The sequence below is a fragment of the Oculina patagonica genome, chromosome 8, assembly GCF_052425735.1.
Source record: "Oculina patagonica isolate OP01 chromosome 8, crgOcupat, whole genome shotgun sequence".
Classification (NCBI taxonomy): Eukaryota; Metazoa; Cnidaria; class Anthozoa; order Scleractinia; family Oculinidae; genus Oculina; species Oculina patagonica.
In genome coordinates, this window is record NC_135765.1 from 28,712,050 (window position 1) to 28,729,336 (window position 17,287).

The 17,287-nt window shown below is 39.3% G+C and overlaps 2 protein-coding genes across 2 annotated transcripts in view; both read right to left on the reverse strand.

Moving 5' to 3' along the window:
- The window catches only part of LOC144664044 (uncharacterized), a 136,553-nt gene that overhangs the window by 87,964 nt on the left and 31,302 nt on the right, over positions 1-17,287 (reverse strand). Inside the window, exons 7-9 of the mRNA XM_078525166.1 lie at positions 11,155-11,322; positions 10,577-10,744; positions 9,679-9,846 (exon numbers count right to left, since the gene is read on the reverse strand). Coding sequence (XP_078381292.1) covers positions 9,679-9,846; positions 10,577-10,744; positions 11,155-11,322 — 504 coding nt within the window. The remainder of the gene's footprint in view (positions 1-9,678; positions 9,847-10,576; positions 10,745-11,154; positions 11,323-17,287) is intronic.
- LOC144663283 (uncharacterized) lies at positions 12,017-16,112 on the reverse strand. The gene is made up of 6 exons (XM_078524183.1): positions 15,952-16,112; positions 15,114-15,505; positions 14,341-14,371; positions 13,574-13,878; positions 12,711-12,870; positions 12,017-12,246 (listed from the first exon to the last, which is right to left on the reverse strand). The coding sequence occupies exons 1-6, from the start codon at positions 15,995-15,997 to the stop codon at positions 12,017-12,019; spliced, it is 1,164 nt and encodes a 387-aa protein (XP_078380309.1). The 5' UTR covers positions 15,998-16,112.

Genomic DNA, 17,287 nt, shown 5'->3' on the forward strand with positions numbered 1-17,287 from the left:
AGAGAGTGTAAACCAGCTCATTTCGGTCTCTGGAACGTGATCCTCATCCACACGGATCCTGATCCCATAATCCCCAGAATCATGGCGTTGAACATTGAAAAGAGTAAAGGCCACGTAGTCAAGTGTCAAATCTCCTGTCCAGTAAAATTTTTTCACGGTCGACTTAATAGTTTCCTTTCCAGAAGCTTCTCGAACATATGTTATCCTGATAGCATCGATAACATCGTGTTGTTTATCCCAAGGACCAAAATGAACTTTAATCTGTCTTGATTTCTCTTGGTCAGTAAGAGACAACTTCCAAGCGAATGTTTGGTTAGATCCAGTTAATGCCATTGTCGTTTTGTTCTGCTCAGTAACAAAACCCATGCCATATGCTTGATTCAACACTGAAAATAAACATTAATTTAGTGTGTATTATACTGGGGCATTAGCTAAGGGCAAAAACTGTTTACTGAGAACAAGTAACGGAAGTTAAAAAATTAAGAAATTGAAATGGCAACTGTGTAATGTAATGTAGTTCATTTCTTTTGTGCAAAATGAAAAGAAAAGTAACAAAGATGAAAAAAATCCTGCTATGTACAGGTATACAAAAGGAAAAATATAAAACGTTCGAGAAACCCCTGCTTCTCAAAACATTAATACGCAGTTTGCCAACATTGTATGTAAGAAACAGTTGTTGAAACTTGCATTTGTATTAAGTAAGCGAGGGTGTTTGCGACACGAGGAGAAGAAACAGCATCGCAGTTTCACATAAAATTTGATGCTAGGCTCTAACATTAAAATTTAACAAACATATCTAGATCTAATTGACAGCAAATGATCTGGTATACTTAAGCTTACAAGCCATCAAAAGTAAAGTTGCTAAAATGTAGTGGATGGCAATCATCTTTGGCCGATGTAGATGAAAGATAAAAAATTCCTTTTTGTGCTTGTGCGTTGAAAATATGCCACTCCTTTCTTGTGTTAACGTACAATTTGCTACGTTTAAAACTGACCTCACTGCAAGCGGCCGCGAAATGCGAAAAGAGTATTTTGATGCTGCCCTTTTGTAAACCGACAGATAAAAATTTTACTTTCTGAAAATGAAACAGCTGGGTTGACTAATAGCCAAGTTGGATCACCTTCCAAACAAAAGAACATACTTATTCGTTCCAAATAATGTGCAATATTTCCTTTATGAAAGCCATTGGGAAGGGAGGGGGTGGTCGACAGAAATTCTTAAAGATAGCGTTAAAAGGCGACATAAAAAGACTGTCATATGGTTTGGTTTCAAGCTATATTTTTAGGATGAAGGCTGTAAAGAGAAACTAACTATGCCCTATCTGAAACACTCGGGCTTGAACGGTGAAGCGGATGTTCCAAGTTTGCAACTGAGTTGAAAAAAATTGTCATAACAACCTGAAATTCTAACAAAGGTTATGTTGTTCGACTTTTACACAACTTCGATTAATAATCTCGCGTAGAAACAAGAGGTGTTCTTGCGCATCTTTCTCTCGTGATTCGTAATTGGCCCCCTCCGCCTCTTCCCCTCTCCTTCTTAAGTCCTTTGTAATCAAATAGTTTAATTAAGTTTCAGCATTGTTTTTTCACCTTTCGCAACGGTTCGTGGACACTTATTTTTATTACGTGCGTTTATTTGACAATCGCAATACTAATCTTTGCATGCGGTTTAACTAATAATTACCTGATTAAATACATTATTGTTTATCAAAGTTTCGTTTACTTGTTGTGTGCTACGATGTTTACTGGTCTTCCCTGTGACATCCTTTAAATCTCTATTAGCGCTAGCGAAACAATGGTTTATTTCAAATTAACTACTAAAAACAAATTGCTTAATGAATTCTAAGGAATTTCAACATTTAAACTATATTGAAATCTTAGTTACCATTTGAGCAGTTTTCAGTCGAGTGTCGTAAAACCAAAAGCAAAGTAATAACTCTGACTAATAATAAAGTACAGAGAATTGAATTGTTTAAAATAATGCCATAACTCCAAACTTTACGGGAAAGGGCAGAAATAAAATTTTATTGTAACAAAAAATGGAAAAAACTATTGCTTTTAGACTTCCCGCGCCGCCGTTTTGGATTTTATAATATGACGTGTAATGGTTGCCCAATTGTTTCACACAAAAGATCCGCTCCTTCTAACAATAGCAGCAACCATTACACGTCATTAAATCCAAAGATCTTGCTTGGAGGTTCTGGAAGCATACCCTCCAGAACATTTAGAGAGCAAGAAGCTCTGAAACTCTTTTTTAAACATTTTTAGCAAGGTATTTCTTAAAATAAATCAATCTCGTTCAACTGGGGATTATTTTCTCAATTAAATATATTTTGTTTTTAATTGTCGGTTAAAATCAAGACGAGGCAAGTGCCTCGTCTTGCCTCTTGCTAGTTACGGCCCTGAAGTTAAAATTAAATTATTTGGAATTATGTCTAAATTCCAAATGTAACAAGACAAGGGAGAAATATCATTAAATAGTAACAAAAAAGGAAAAACGATTCGCTTTTAAATTTCCCGCACACCGCCATTTTGGATTTCATGACGTTTAATGGCTGGCGCTACTGATTATTTGAAGCAGAGGATCTTTTGTGTGAAACCATGGAGCAACCATGGCTTTTAATTATTTTATTTTATATTTAACTCGAAGACATAAGCTAGGTAGCTACTCTTAAATTCGAGTTTTAAAAAAGTTTATTTTAAGGGACCGTTCTTTTTTTAATGGGTAGGGGGGGGGGGAGGCTGGTGGGATTTGATCGATAGTCGCCGCTATAAATGATGGCCCCCCTTCTTCATCGGAAATGTTAGCCTGGCCCCCCCCTCGAGATCCAATTTTTTTTTTCGATGACCTCCCCCCCCTCCCCTACAAAAAAATACGCGACATTCAAGTAAATTTAAAATTTATCAAGCTAAAGAGTGTATCAGTTGTTCAGTCATAATAATGGACAAATTATATCCTCCAAAAATCTAGCATTGACTTTGATTTTTTATTGCGCGATGGCGTTTGTTAGTACGGGTTGACTGCATTTGTAACCAATCAGCTATTGGGTTGAGTTAATGCCGTTTTGAACATATAACAAAGTAGGGGGTCCGGGGGCATGCTCCCCCGGGGAAAATTTGAATTTTAAGAACCTCAGTAATGTTATTTTGGGCATTCTGGCAAGGTTTTAAACTATTATAGAAGCCCTCGTTACAACACTTAAAATAAGAATTATTTTCAGTGACCCCCCCCTTACAGACCATATTTTTTTGACTGACCCCCCCTTTTAAGCCATATTTTTTCGCATGGCCCCCCCCCCTCAAATATCACCAGCCCCCCCCCCCTACTCCATAAAAAATGAACGGTCCCTTATTCCTTGCAAAGCGAGGCCGAAGACCGAGCGTAGCGGCGTGTATAATTTTGTCCCTCAAAGGGCTCAGGCGGGATGAAATCTCGTGTGGAGTTTACGGTCATATATATATTTGTGAGCTTGGTGTGCGGCGGAAATAACGTCACACGGCCGCGCGCTGGTGGCCTAATGGTGTGAGTAGGCTTTTATAGATTGTGCTAGCATAATTTTTGGCATAATTGGAGCTAAAAAGCATAATTATTGAAACGAGCACTGCCACGGCATAATTAGCAATTTTTAGCACTTTTTGGAGCATAAATTCATAAAATGTAGTAGATATGGTGTACTTTCTACAGAAATAAATGAAATTTAGGTAGTTTGTTCTTGCAATGCGTGTTTTAGCTATACAATTGTGATTGTTAAGTCGTTGGAGGCATTTTACAAACGGTTTAGAGATGCGAGCAGCTAATTTGGACAGCTGACGGCCGTGATAAACTGCCATAAACACAAATAAATTTACAACAACAGTTTATTTAAAAAACATCATAATTTGGTGTCGTTATTGCGCACCTCTATGTATAGAATCTACGTCATTTTGTGAGCATAATTTCGGAAATCAGAAGCATAATTTGGGAATTCTGGCATAATTTTTGCATAATTTGGCAAAATTTTGAGCACTGCTAGTAGCATAATATGCCACTTTTAGGAGCACAATCTATAAAAGCCTAGGTGTGAGCGTCGAACTTGAAATCAGATCTTCGGGACTGAGCGCGGGGGTTCGAATCCGGCTAGGGTTTTTTGTTTTTCTTTTTTTTTTTTGTGGGTTCGAATCCTGAGCCTTTAATTTTTATCGTTTTTCTTTTCGGATTAAAATAACACTGATTTCCACATAGTACTTCCTCAACGCCTATTCAGGCTATAAACCTTTCATGGCCATCAGGGGCGCGCGGGCGGAGGGTTCGAATCCTCCTTTTTTTAATGCCCTCAAATAAATGTCCAAAATGCGACTATCCAATAATTTGTCGATGATTTTGAAAATAGCCTGCGCTTCCCAACGCTTTATACCTCTTTACGAACAAGAGCCGCCATCTTCAAAGCGGAGTAGACCCTGGGAACGAGGGTGTCGCGGCCATGCCCGTTACTAGGCAACAATAACAAATCACCGGTTAAAACCGGTTATCACTCCTTATTTATAACACTCCCTAACCCAGAGCTTCGCGAGGCCCTGCGAGTCACGTATTACTAGTGTATGTATAAAACACGTCATAAAATCCAAAATGGCGGTGCACGGGGACTATAAAAGCCATATTTTTCCCATTTTGTTATTAAGATTAAATGTTATCCTAGAAAATATTTTTACATTTAGGCATTATTTAGAACAATTCAACGTCAGCTTTTCAGAAGAGTGGAGGTTCCTTTTAAGAGAACAGTTCAATTTATTTCTTAATGTGCTTTTATCATGGAAATCTGATTAATAGAGCTAAAGCAACCTGAATCGAGCCAAAATTCGTATGATTTAGGATTTGATGTATTTTAGGTTAATAGAGTAGATAACTTTGGGTATCAAGACTTGGCTTGCTTTTTCTTTTACTGGACCAGGATGTATCCCATGGCTTTGATGTACTTGTTGCCATTATCTGCCGAGCAACATGCATCGATTCCACATGTGTTAGAGTCATCAAAATACCCTCCTGTACCAAAACCAATCCTGGAGTTACAGCTTACACAATTGTTCTGCTGGTTAGCAACGATTCCAATCCTTGCTTTGGAAGTAGATACAACATTGAACCCTTCTCGGTTACAGTAACGCTGCAAGGACGCCTGTGAACCAATCAGCGACTTCCACGTGTTACGGCCCAGGGAAGTGGCGCGGTATTGCCCGTCAGCGATCAGTGAGTACAGAGAGTTGGCCTGCTTGTTGATGACAATGGACCTTATCTGCTGACCTAACTTCATAGCGAGGCAGATCCTGGAGAAAGGTGTGCTCCAATAGGTCGGTAACTTGGTTTCTCCAGTATCAAACCCAGTCTTCCCTCCAGGTCGGTTGTATTCGGCCTGGTTCGTCCAATAGTCGGAATTGTAGTGAAAAGTTGACTAGTCGAGAAGAAAGAACATTAATTTGTCAAATTAATTGGGACTATTTTTGCTCCTCTGCTTTTAAAGGATCTCTACTATTTTATTAACACTTGATCCTCTTCGCGATTTCCCATTCAATGTTCTGAAATACCGTAGAATTCCGGCTATAAGCCCTGGGCTTATACAACTTCGTAAGGGCCGGGTTTTGGGTGGGCTTATAAACGGAGGGGCTTATATTCGGGAGGGCTTATAAGCGGAACTAAAAAAAACGTTTCGAAAAGTGCCACGGGAGTGTTTATCGAAATACGTTTTTAAGTTGAAAACACATTAATTATAAAGCAACATTTAGCCCTATTCAGTACTGTCATCCGGTAGAGGGGGGCTTATAATCGGATGTATTTTTTTGTTTCCAAGTAGATGGGCCTATAACCGGGGGGCTTATAACCGGAATTGTACGGTAACCGAGTCAGTTTTCAGTCGAGGAGAGTTTGGATAATGGTCATGCTGACTGCGTGGGGTCATTATGGGAAGTAAGGGTTAGCTATCTTCTTTCTACACCCCGCGCTCCAGCGCTTTATTGTATCTTTTATATCTTTCGCTTATCCTTTTCATATTTTCATGTATTTTAAAGGTGCATACTTTTACAAACACTTTTGTCATGTGTAAGAATTAACTATTAACTACTATCGTCTACGTTGTAACTTCCATAATAGCACTGGCCCTGAAGAAGATTGGCCTATTTAAAGTGTTCGCCGTAAGTCAGTCAGTCAGTCAGTCAGTCGGTCGGTCGGTCGGTCGGTCGGTCGGTCGGTCGGTCGGTAGGTAGGTCGGTCGGTCGGCCAGTCGGTCGGTCGGTCATGTGATATGTGATAAGTTTTAAAACACTTCTTTTAAGCGGTCAGTTGGCCATTTGCCAAGGGTTACGGATTTTAAATAGAGGTTTGACTGTATAAGGTTTGACTTGATACTGGATGATTGTATTTATCACCTTATGTCCGTCAATTTTCATGACCAGCGTCCATCCCCCACTTCCGCATGCTCCGATGCTTGTCATATGACAGTAAACAGGAACTTTACCAACGTCAGTCTGTAACATATAAGCTGTATTTCCTTGAGACCTGTCGCCGAAAATGTCCAAAAATTAATTTTGGCTTATATTCAAAAAATATGTGGGGTAGAAATTTGTTTTGGGCTTCTGATAGGAGAGACACAGTGACGTTATGATTAGAAGGTTGGAGTCCGGATGCAGCGGGCAATTTTTTTTACGCCCACTTCAAGATGGCCGCCACTTACGGTCGTCGACTGGTAACTAGTACCGGTTAGCCTGCTATGCACTCCGGTTAGCCTACTATGCACTCAGGTTAGCCTACTATTCACTTCGGTTAGCCTACTATGCACTTTGGTTAGCCTGTTTACGGTTAGCTATCGATATTTGTAAGGGAAACACGATATATAGTTAAAATTTACGAATTCTAGGAGCCGGCTCCCGGTGGCGTAGCGGTACACTCGCTCTTCAGGCAGACGACCCGAGTTCTATTTCACCCCGGGGCACATTATATTAAACATTTTCTTTTTGCCTCTTTCATAAAATTCGAAAAAAAAACTAAGTGTCTAAAGTGGGCGTAAAAAAAATTGCCCTGGCCGGGTCATTGAATTGTGGTCTTGGAACGGACTGACACAGAAGCATGAACCAGCGAATTATCAGGCCAGTCTATCAAAAATGCTGGAAGTCAACTGAAATGGACTACCCGGGGTATTCTATCCAAAGTTCACGTTTTTCGGTCTAATAATAAGTCATCTAATCTTGTAGAAAGGTTACAAGATTTCGTTGGTCAACATTTTTTTTACGGTCGGAGAATGGCGCGGAGAATCGAGAAATGACGTATTTTAAAACCGATAGTTGAGATTTTAAATCTCCAAAGTTGCTTTTAGCTGGGAATTGGGCTGAAATTTTAACTGACAGCTGATCAAGAAATCGTCGAAAATGTAACTGGGCTAAACAAGCTTGAGGTTGAAAGTTTTTCATAGCCAGAAATTCCGAACCATAGCAGGCGTGACATACGTCATTATATCCAATGCGCTGATTGGCTCAGGGCTGTCAAGAAAACAAGTCACGCCAGCGCCGGCGCTGACAAGCCAACTTTCAGCCAAGAAAATAAAGATTATCTGGCAAATATTATCACTCTGTTTTCTCCGGTCCGATTTCGTACAATGAGGAGCCTTTCCAAGCGGTTTTGAGCCGCCGTAAATCAGATCGAAAATCATTTTCGATCCGTGACCGATATGTCACGCAGCACGAAAACCCTCAGGGGAATTCAAGTCCCAGGCTCTAACTCTTCCCTAAAAACGCCGAAAAGAGCCTGGAGAACAGCTTGAACTATTTTTCAAAATGGTGGCTAGATTTTGTGATGAAAACAACACATACGGTTAGGAAAACAGCTCGCGTTCGTCAAGAGTTTCATCCGAGCGATTTTGAAAGTGTGCAGTCAAAGACGGACAATTTTTGCGAGATTTCGGGAGTTTTATAAAGCAAAAACCGCAATGAATTCAACTCGAAGAGAACCAAAAATTATCGAAAACTCAAGTATTGGATGTGGTCTTCAAGTTCTGCATTGGAATGGAGATTCTAATCTTCAGCAAGAGAGAGCAACCCAAAGCAAAGATCAGTGGTTTGCATAAACAAGACATAATATACAAAGGTTAGTATGGCGGATCCTTGTTAGCATTCGTAAAATTTTCAAGTGGAAAAAGCCGAAAAAAATTTACTTCGCTAAGCTACAAAACCCTTCCCAATTCAAAACTATCACCACAACTGAAGAAATTTTTATCGGAACAGTGAAATTCAAGCACCTCGGTCTTTGCAGCGATCGACTGAAATACGATATCTATATATTTTTCTTTTAGAAACCTGAGAGCACATGCAAACACAATTGTCACGCTTCGTGGGGGTCGCGGTTCGGTCGTGGTTCGGAATTTCTGGCTATGTGTCCGATGTTGAACAGTTGGACGACGCCACGGGAAATCCATGAATGGCAGTTGAACGCTATGTTTAAAGTTTTCTGATTTACAGGATTTTCCAGATGGAATAAAGGTTAGTTTATTTTGTCGATGTTTTAATTTTCCATTATTCTTTTTATCAAATCGGTAAAGAAGTACTTCGTGGCTACGGAAAACTTTATCATGAAATGAAAACAACTGTAGCTCACCGGTAACGGCATTTAAGTGTACTTAGTCCTGTGTTATTGTATAAAACAAATAGATTCCATTTTGCCGTGGGTCTGTTCAGTTATAGACCACAGAAGACGTCAAATATAGTAAGAACATCAGTGACCCACTAGCCTCTTCTTTTTACTCTTTTTGCTCTTACCACATTTTGACGTCATCTGTGATCTATAACTGAACACACGCACGGCAAAATCATACAAGAAATTTCGAAAATATTAAAAACTAAGAAATGGTAAGATGGTCTAGGCCCGTATAAGAATCCTTGAAGGACTAAAAAAAGCTTCTTTTTAAAAGCTGTTTAACTTTGTTTTCAGTAATGACCTTGAAGATGAAATTGTAAGACGTAAACAAGACTCATTAACTCACTTTCCACTCTGGTAGATGTCTCTACACGAAGCATACCACGGACCTGTGTGAGAAAATACAATAAAGAAAAGTTAAAATAGAACAAAGAAAGCGAATAACAAACAAGGCTACTTTTGTTGTCATTGCCTGAGACATATAGCATATATATATAGGTTAGTATAATATTTTGCTCATATTTTGTCCCTGAATCGCCATTAAAACAGGGTGGAAAGTTGAACGGAAGTTTTCGCATTCATCACTGTCTTTCAGTATTAATATTGGGACCAATTTAGGTTTCTGGGAAACTGCTCACCTACCCCTCCCCAAACCTAACATTTTGCCCAAAGCGATAAGTAAGGGTTAATGTTAGGTTTGGGGAGGGGTAGGTGAGCAGTTTCTCAGAAACCGAAATTGATCTTAATATTGTAGAATATTTCACAATTTGGTCGGTTATGACAGCTGTCAATTGACCATAACATAGATGTCCAATATCAAAGATGTAAGCGAAAGCTGACGTTAACGTTAACCTAGTACGGGTACGGCCGCCATGTTGCGCGACGTCGTCGTACGTACGGACGCAGAGAGCAAGCGCCAGCGGACCATGCCACTAGCCATGAGCGATGACTATAAAAATCAAATGCATGGTACTTCTTGGTTATGTAGGTCCGCTCTGCGGAGGAGTTCCGCTATTCATGTCATTTACCTTTGCACTGGGGTATGTCGTCTGTCCATGTTCCATCGTTACAGTTGATGGTTGCCACTCCTTTCAGTTCAAACTTATCTTGACATTTAAAGGTCACTGATTTACCATGTCTGAAGTCATCACCGATTCTCCTTCCGTTGCTAGGCACGCCGGGATCGGGACATGGAGCTAAAAGTACATCATATATTGAGTCGACACAAAAGTGCGAGGTAGCGAGGCATGCGATCCATTCTGGTTAGCCTAAATAGCACTTTGGTTAGCCTTAATGAGGCAGGCACTCCGGTTAGCCTACTTTAGGAAGCTTGCGGTTAGTCTTATTTGAAGTAGGGAATTCTACCTAGCATGCCTTGCATGCCTTGCCTTGCAAGCCTCGCATGCCTCGCTGCCTCGTACATTTGTAAGACTCTAAAATAGGTCGGATAAAATTGAAAAGTCTATGTTGCTAATTGATATCTTAAACTAAGTCTGTTAAAAAGTATTTTAAAACCTTTAAGTGTTAAATTTGTAAATTTTCCACTTCTTTTGTAACCTTATGGTTGACAGCCTAATTCGAGGTAAATAAGTGTACAATGGGTGAGCTGAGTCACTATTTATTGTTTTTTTTACTGTCTTTCAGTATTGTAGTATATTTAACGATTGTTTTGGTTTTGATAGCTCTACATTGGCCATAACATGGATGTCCAATATCAAAGATGTAAGCAAAAGCTGACTTAAACGTTAACTTTTTTCCTAGCGTGTGGCCGCCTTGTTGCGCGACGTCGTCGTACGTACGGACGTAGAGCGCACGAGCCAGCGAACCATGCCGCTTGCCAAGATGAGCATGAAAAATCAAATGCATGGTTCTTCTTGGTTATGTGGGTCCGCTCTGCGGAGGAGCTCTGCTATACATGTCATTTACCTTTGCACTGGGGTATGTCGTCTGTCCATGTTCCATCGTTACAGTTGATGGTTGTCATCCCTTTCAGGTCAAACTCATCTTGGCATTTAAAGGTCACTGATTTACCATGTCTGAAGTCATCACCGATTCTCCTTCCGTTGCTAGGCACGCCGGGATCGGGACATGGAGCTAAAAGTACATTATATATTGAGTCGACACAAAAGTGCGAGGTAGCGAGGCATGCGATCCATTCTGGTTAGCCTAAATAGCACTTTGGTTAGCCTAAATGAGGCAGGCACTCCGGTTAGCCTACTTTAGGAAGCTTGCGGTTAGTCTTATTTGAAGTAGGGAATTCTACCTAGCATGCCTTGCATGCCTTGCCTTGCAAGCCTCGCATGCCTCGCTGCCTCGTACATTTGTAAGACTCTAAAATAGGTCGGATAAAATTGAAAAGTCTATGTTGCTAATTGATATCTTAAACTAAGTCTGTTAAAAAGTATTTTAAAACCTCTAGTGTTAAATTTGTAAATTTTCCACTTGGTTCTTCTTGGTTATGTGGGTCCGCTCTGCGGAGGAGCTCTGCTATACATGTCATTTACCTTTGCACTGGGGTATGTCGTCTGTCCATGTTCCATCGTTACAGTTGATGGTTGCCACTCCTTTCAGTTCAAACTCATCCTGACATTTAAAGGTCACTGATTTACCATGTCGGAAGTCATCACCAATTCTCCTTCCGTTGCTAGGCACTCTGGGATCGGGACATGGAGCTAAAAGTACATTATGTATTCAATTTAATTCCTGTTGTTGTTCTTTGATAATAATTTCTTCCTAGCTAGAAATTCACAAATCCCCAATCTGCTCGGCTTATAAAGGCGAAAGTTCACGTGAAAGCCGTTTTTCCACCGTTCAGAGGGTCTAATGCGAGTACCTCGTTAGCGTTTCAAGCAATCCAAAAACTCATTTCACAAATCTATGTTTTGCGGTGTTTTGTGAATTTTTTGGTGAATTTTGGGGATTTTTGGGAGGTGATAAAAGTTTTCTCAAAGGAGTAGTGAAATTTGGAGAAATAAGAAATATTGGAGATTGAGTGTGATTTTGAAAATTAGAATTTGAAGTTAAAAAATTAGTACATGGACACCATAACAGTCTCCTGACAACCTGGAGTGCTCTTGCGTGGTGGTCAACTGTTTGGTGGCGTTCTGAAAACAATTTTCTTTCTCCTATCCTTCCTTTAAACCTCCTAAAATTTTACTCAAATTCACATTTACTCCCGCCTTAAAGACGTTGACTCAAGAGTTAAGTAACCTGACCCTTGCATCACAAATTTTGGTTTTTTTGTGGTAGTACAATAAGACTAGAGATTCCCAGATTTGTTTTAAAGAAGTTGACAATGTCCTTAATGTTTTCATATGCCCGCCGACGAAACACTTTAGAAAGTGATTCCTTCACCTCTACTAATGATCACAAAGTAAACTGATCCTGATGTTTTATTTGGGTCAATTTTAGCTTACCCCAGCATTGTGGAAGAGGAGAACTCCAATTTTTCGTTTCTTCGCAATAAATCTCACTTGCTCCTGATAGTGTGTAGTTATCTTTGCAAGTAAATTCCACTGAACCACCATAAATATAACCAATCTTCACATGAGCTTGTTCACCGTTGATAGGAGTTCCTGGATCCCCACAGCTTATAACTGTGAAAAAACACATAACATAACAGCGAAAGAGTTACTTGATTTTGTAGAAATGGATAAGTTCATCTGTGGACGTACATTTACTTACAATAATGTTTTTTGTTGAGGGGGGTATTTCCTATAATGGCCTATACGGGGAGGCTCAGACTGAAAAGGGTACCTTTTTATTCTTCAGGTATATAAAAGAGTAAGGATTTCACAAGTTTAGGTATATAAGGGTAAGGAAATCTGTCATTTAAGTATTCGCTTAACCCCTACGTTTAGGATTATACACCTAGTGTTGAAATAAACTTGTTCCTGTTCTTTCAACAAGTTTTTATGTATCTGTTCGTCGCGTTAACATTTTGAAATGTTACCCCCTCTTCGAGTTAATTTCCTATATTAGGAAGTAATTTTCCTTCAATTCGCTTTAATTTCAGATTAAAATTAACACAAGCGTTAACTTCCTATAACAAGGTACTTACCAGAGCATCCAAACAACTCCAATCTGAGACAGACAACATTATATTCATTCGGCATCACGCTTAGAGGCGCCATTGGGTAAATACGAATCGAGTGTGTCCTTATTGGAGGCTGCAGATTGTGCTTCTTTAAGGCTCGGACATTTGTATTGCCTTCCAATTTCTATACAAGCATAAAGCATAACATATATAGTTGGGTACAAATGGCTGTGATTCGAGTTATTATACCTTATGGTTACTATTGTTAGTGGCCATTAATTAATTTAAAAAAAATAGTATGATAAGGCACAATTAAGGTGTGCAGAAAAATAGCAGTATTAATGCACAAGAAGTCATCGGAGCTCAATGAAACAAAAACACCACTTTTGGCAAGGTTATTTCTTTAGCTGCTTAATGCGTATTAACTATCCCTATTTTAGAGCGGTTTTCACTTGAGTGACGAAAGTAATTTGCGTTTGCTTTGACTTTGCATTACTACGCTCAGTGATTGGTTTAAAAAATTTCGCGCCACTTTCTCGACCAATCAGAGCTAAAACCAAAACCAATCGTGACTCGCTCGCTCGCGCACGTTTTCCCGCGCTTCGCGTCGGCAACATGTATTTGCTTCGAGTTTTGATTGGTTCTTGGTTCCCTGGATTGTCTGTGTGTTTTGTGATAGGCAAGAGTATTTACTTTGGTTTTAATTTGGTTTTACGATACCCAATTATAAACTGCTCTATCAACTTAGTTAACTGGGATATCATGATTATACAACCTCCCTCAAGACAGGTCATGTGGCTATAAACTACAAATTAGGATTTTATTAAAACTGGATTTAAAATTTTTTCTTACGATTACGAGAGAAAGACATTCTTGAACCTACTTACCAGGCTTCCATCTGCTTTTTGATAGCTCGACCATTTTCCTTCCTTCAGGTACTTGATTTGATATTTCGTTGCCCATAACAAATCCTTGTAACTTCCTTGTGTCACTACCTTTGTTATTAACTTCTCCTCGTCCAATAGGATTTCTACATAAGGTGAATTATCATTCGGCGCTGAGCACCAGGCCCCTCGGCGCTCGTCCAGTCGTGCAAAGGCAGGGACATGGTTTGTACTTAACGTGGATGATGCCGAGATGTTCGCATTTGGAATTCCTTTGCTTTGCATCCCCAGTGCAGATTTGCAAACACCTTTTAAAGTGATAAAGACAGAGCCATGAGCTTTTAGAAAAGAGCATACACAACTTAAGGGATTGTTGCAAAACAGTGTCCAATTGTGGCCTGTGGTAGCTTGGCTGATTATCCATAGTGATGTGTGTAATTAATTCACATACCGGGTACAGTAAGTGTAAGCTGACCTGTCTACGTGTACTGCAACGTCCATGAAAGTGAACAAATCTCTACGTTTCTCCCCGACGTCAGCCTTTTCAAAAGAACTGCTGACAAAAATTAACTAGCTACCCAAGTCTGAGTAAAACAAGAACATACCAGTCTTTACTTAAAAATAAGTGAGAACTCCAACCAAAAACAGGGCGGCTGAGGTTCTAAATAGATGTTTTCAGAATTAAATATCTCATCCTTTTCGGGTCATCGATATACAATTTATCTTCCGGCATAAAGCTTTCACAAAAAAAGACAAGCAAACTATCTCACCTGGTGCCTTGGGTGGCAACGTTGGTGGATCCTACAAAAATAAACAGAGCCGTGTTCTTTGTTAACTTGTGTTTTTTTTTCCCCGTTTTATTTTACCTTACATACGATGTAAATGTTATAACTTAAAGGTCGGGACACACTCAAAGGCGACAAGTCGCTCCGTGTGTACTGCTTCAAAACAAGTCGCTGCGACAAGGCGTTTGTTCGCTGCACAAACAGTGAATTTGGAAGAGTGGAAATGCGAATTTGTTTTCCAATTCAATATGGCAAAAATACAGGACGGTACGAGAACGCTGCGACAACGCTGCTACAACGCTGCGACTACGCTGCTACAACGCTGCGACAACGCTGCGACAACGCTGCTACAACGCTGCGACAACGCTGCTACAACGCTGCGACAACGCTGCGACAACGCTGCTATCGCTCATTTTGTCGCTGCGATGCGTCGCACGAATTAAACCAGTTGGAATTCGTGCGACACATCGCAGCGACAAAATTCTGTCGTAGCGACTTGTTTGTCGCAAGAATTCACCATGTCTCACGAGGCGACATGTCGCAGCAACAGGTCGCCGCGACGTGTTGCAGCGACGTGTCGCCTAGTGTGTGCCGACCTCAAGGCTTAAAACTGTAAAGCACTTTCAAGATTAAAAAAATTTCAACACATACCTAACTTTGCCAGTATATATCCCATGCATAGTGTGAGCACCTTATTTAGGAAACAGATCATTGTGCATGTGGTTACCTTTAAACATTTATAAAGAACCTTTTCTCACCTGTACAGAGAGTGTAAACCAGCTCATTTCGGTCTCTGGAACGTGATCCTCATCCACACGGATCCTGATCCCATAATCCCCAGAATCATGGCGTTGAACATTGAAAAGAGTAAAGGCCACGTAGTCAAGTGTCAAATCTCCTGTCCAGTAAAATTTTTTCACGGTCGACTTAATAGTTTCCTTTCCAGAAGCTTCTCGAACATATGTTATCCTGATAGCATCGATAACATCGTGTTGTTTATCCCAAGGACCAAAATGAACTTTAATCTGTCTTGATTTCTCTTGGTCAGTAAAAGACAACTTCCAAGCGAATGTTTGGTTAGATCCAGTTAATGCCATTGTCGTTTTGTTCTGCTCAGTAACAAAACCCATGCCATATGCTTGATTCAACACTGAAAAGAAACATTAATTTAGTGTGTATTATACTGGGGCATTCTAAAGGCAAAAACTGTTTACTGAGAACAAGTAACGGAAGTTAAAAAATTAAGAAATTGAAATGGCAACTGTGTAATGTAATGTAGTTCATTTCTTTTGTGCAAAATGAAAAGAAAAGTAACAAAGATGAAAAAAATCCTGCTATGTACAGGTATACAAAAGGAAAAATATAAAACGTTCGAGAAACCCCTGCTTCTCAAAACATTAATACGCAGTTTGCCAACATTGTATGTAAGAAACAGTTGTTGAAACTTGCATTTGTATTAAGTAAGCGAGGGTGTTTGCGACACGAGGAGAAGAAGCAGTATCGAAGTTTCTCATAAAATTTGATGCTAGACTCTAACATTAAAATTTAACAAACATATCTTGATCTAATTGACAACAAATGATCTGGTATACTTACAAGCCATCAAAAGTAAAGTTGCTAAAATGTAGTCGATGGCAATCATCTTTGGCCGATGTAGATGAAAGATAAAAAATTCCTTTTTGTGCTTGTGCGTTGAAAATATGCCACTCGTTTCTTGTGTTAACGTACAATTTGCTACGTTTAAAACTGACCTCACTGCAAGCGGCCGCCAAATGCGAAAAGAGTATTTTGATGCTGCCCTTTTGTAAAACGACAGATAAAAATTTCACTTTCTGAAAATGAAACAGCTGGGTTGACTAATAGCCAAGTTGGATCACCTTCCAAACAAAAGAACATACTTATTTGTTCCAAATACTGTGCAATATTTCCTTTATGAAAGCCATTGGGAAGGGAGGGGGTGGTCGACAGAAATTCTTAAAGATAGCCTTAAAAGGCGACATAAAAAGACTGTCATATGGTTTGGTTTCAAGCTATATTTTTAGGATGAAGGCTGTAAAGAGAAACTAACCATGCCCTATCTGAAACACTTGGGCTTGAACGGTGAAGCGGATGTTCCAAGTTCGCAACTGAGTTGAAAAAAATTGTCATAACAACCTGAAATTCTAACAAAGGTTATGTTGTTCGACTTTTACACAACTTCGATTAATAATCTCGCGTAGAAACAAGAGGTGTTCGTGCGCATCTTTCTCTCGTGATTCGTAATTGGCCCCCTCCGCCTCTCCTTCTTAAGTCCGGTGTAATCAAATAGTTCAATTAAGTTTCAGCATTGTTTTTTCACCTTTCACAACGGTTCGTGGACACTTATTTTTATTACGTGCGTTTATTTGACAATCGCAATACTAATCCTTGCATGCGGTTTAACTAATAATTACCTGATTAAATACATTATTGTTTATCAAAGTTTCGTTTACTTGTTGTGTGCTACGATGTTTAGTGGTCTTCCCTGTGACATCCTTCAAATCTCTATTAGCGCTTGCGAAACAATGGTTTACTTCAAATTAACTACTAAAAACAAATTGCTTAATGAATTCTAAGGAATTTCAACATTTAAACTATATTGAAATCTTATAAGAACCTGACATTTAAGAACCTGTTAGGCTAAAATTTCATTTTTAAGCACCCTTCACATAAGAACCATTTAAGGCTAAAATTCTAAAACAGGTTTTTATTTTCAAAAAAGAAAAAATAATCTTTTCAAAAATATAGAATTAAAAAATCTTCTCAAAAATATATTTTATAACTGTACACATTATAGTTACAGCATAGTTAACAGAATCAGTTTTAAAAAGTATAGTATTTTGCTTACCGAAGTCTCCAAGAATACTGTTTTTGGACATTAAAGACCAGATCATTTAAAAATTCTACTTTATTT

What these genes read in the sequence shown, in the direction of transcription:
- LOC144663283 (XM_078524183.1), bottom strand. Translation starts at nt 15,997, where the DNA reads ATGATTGCCATCGACTACATTTTAGCAACTTTACTTTTGATGGCTT. An exon ending in GGTTTACACTCTCTGTACAG is followed by an intron (nt 14,372 to 15,113) that starts GTGAGAAAAGGT and finishes TTATTTTTGTAG; the next exon opens with GATCCACCAACGTTGCCACC. An exon ending in GGAGTTGTTTGGATGCTCTG is followed by an intron (nt 12,247 to 12,710) that starts GTAAGTACCTTG and finishes GTTTTTTCACAG; the next exon opens with TTATAAGCTGTGGGGATCCA.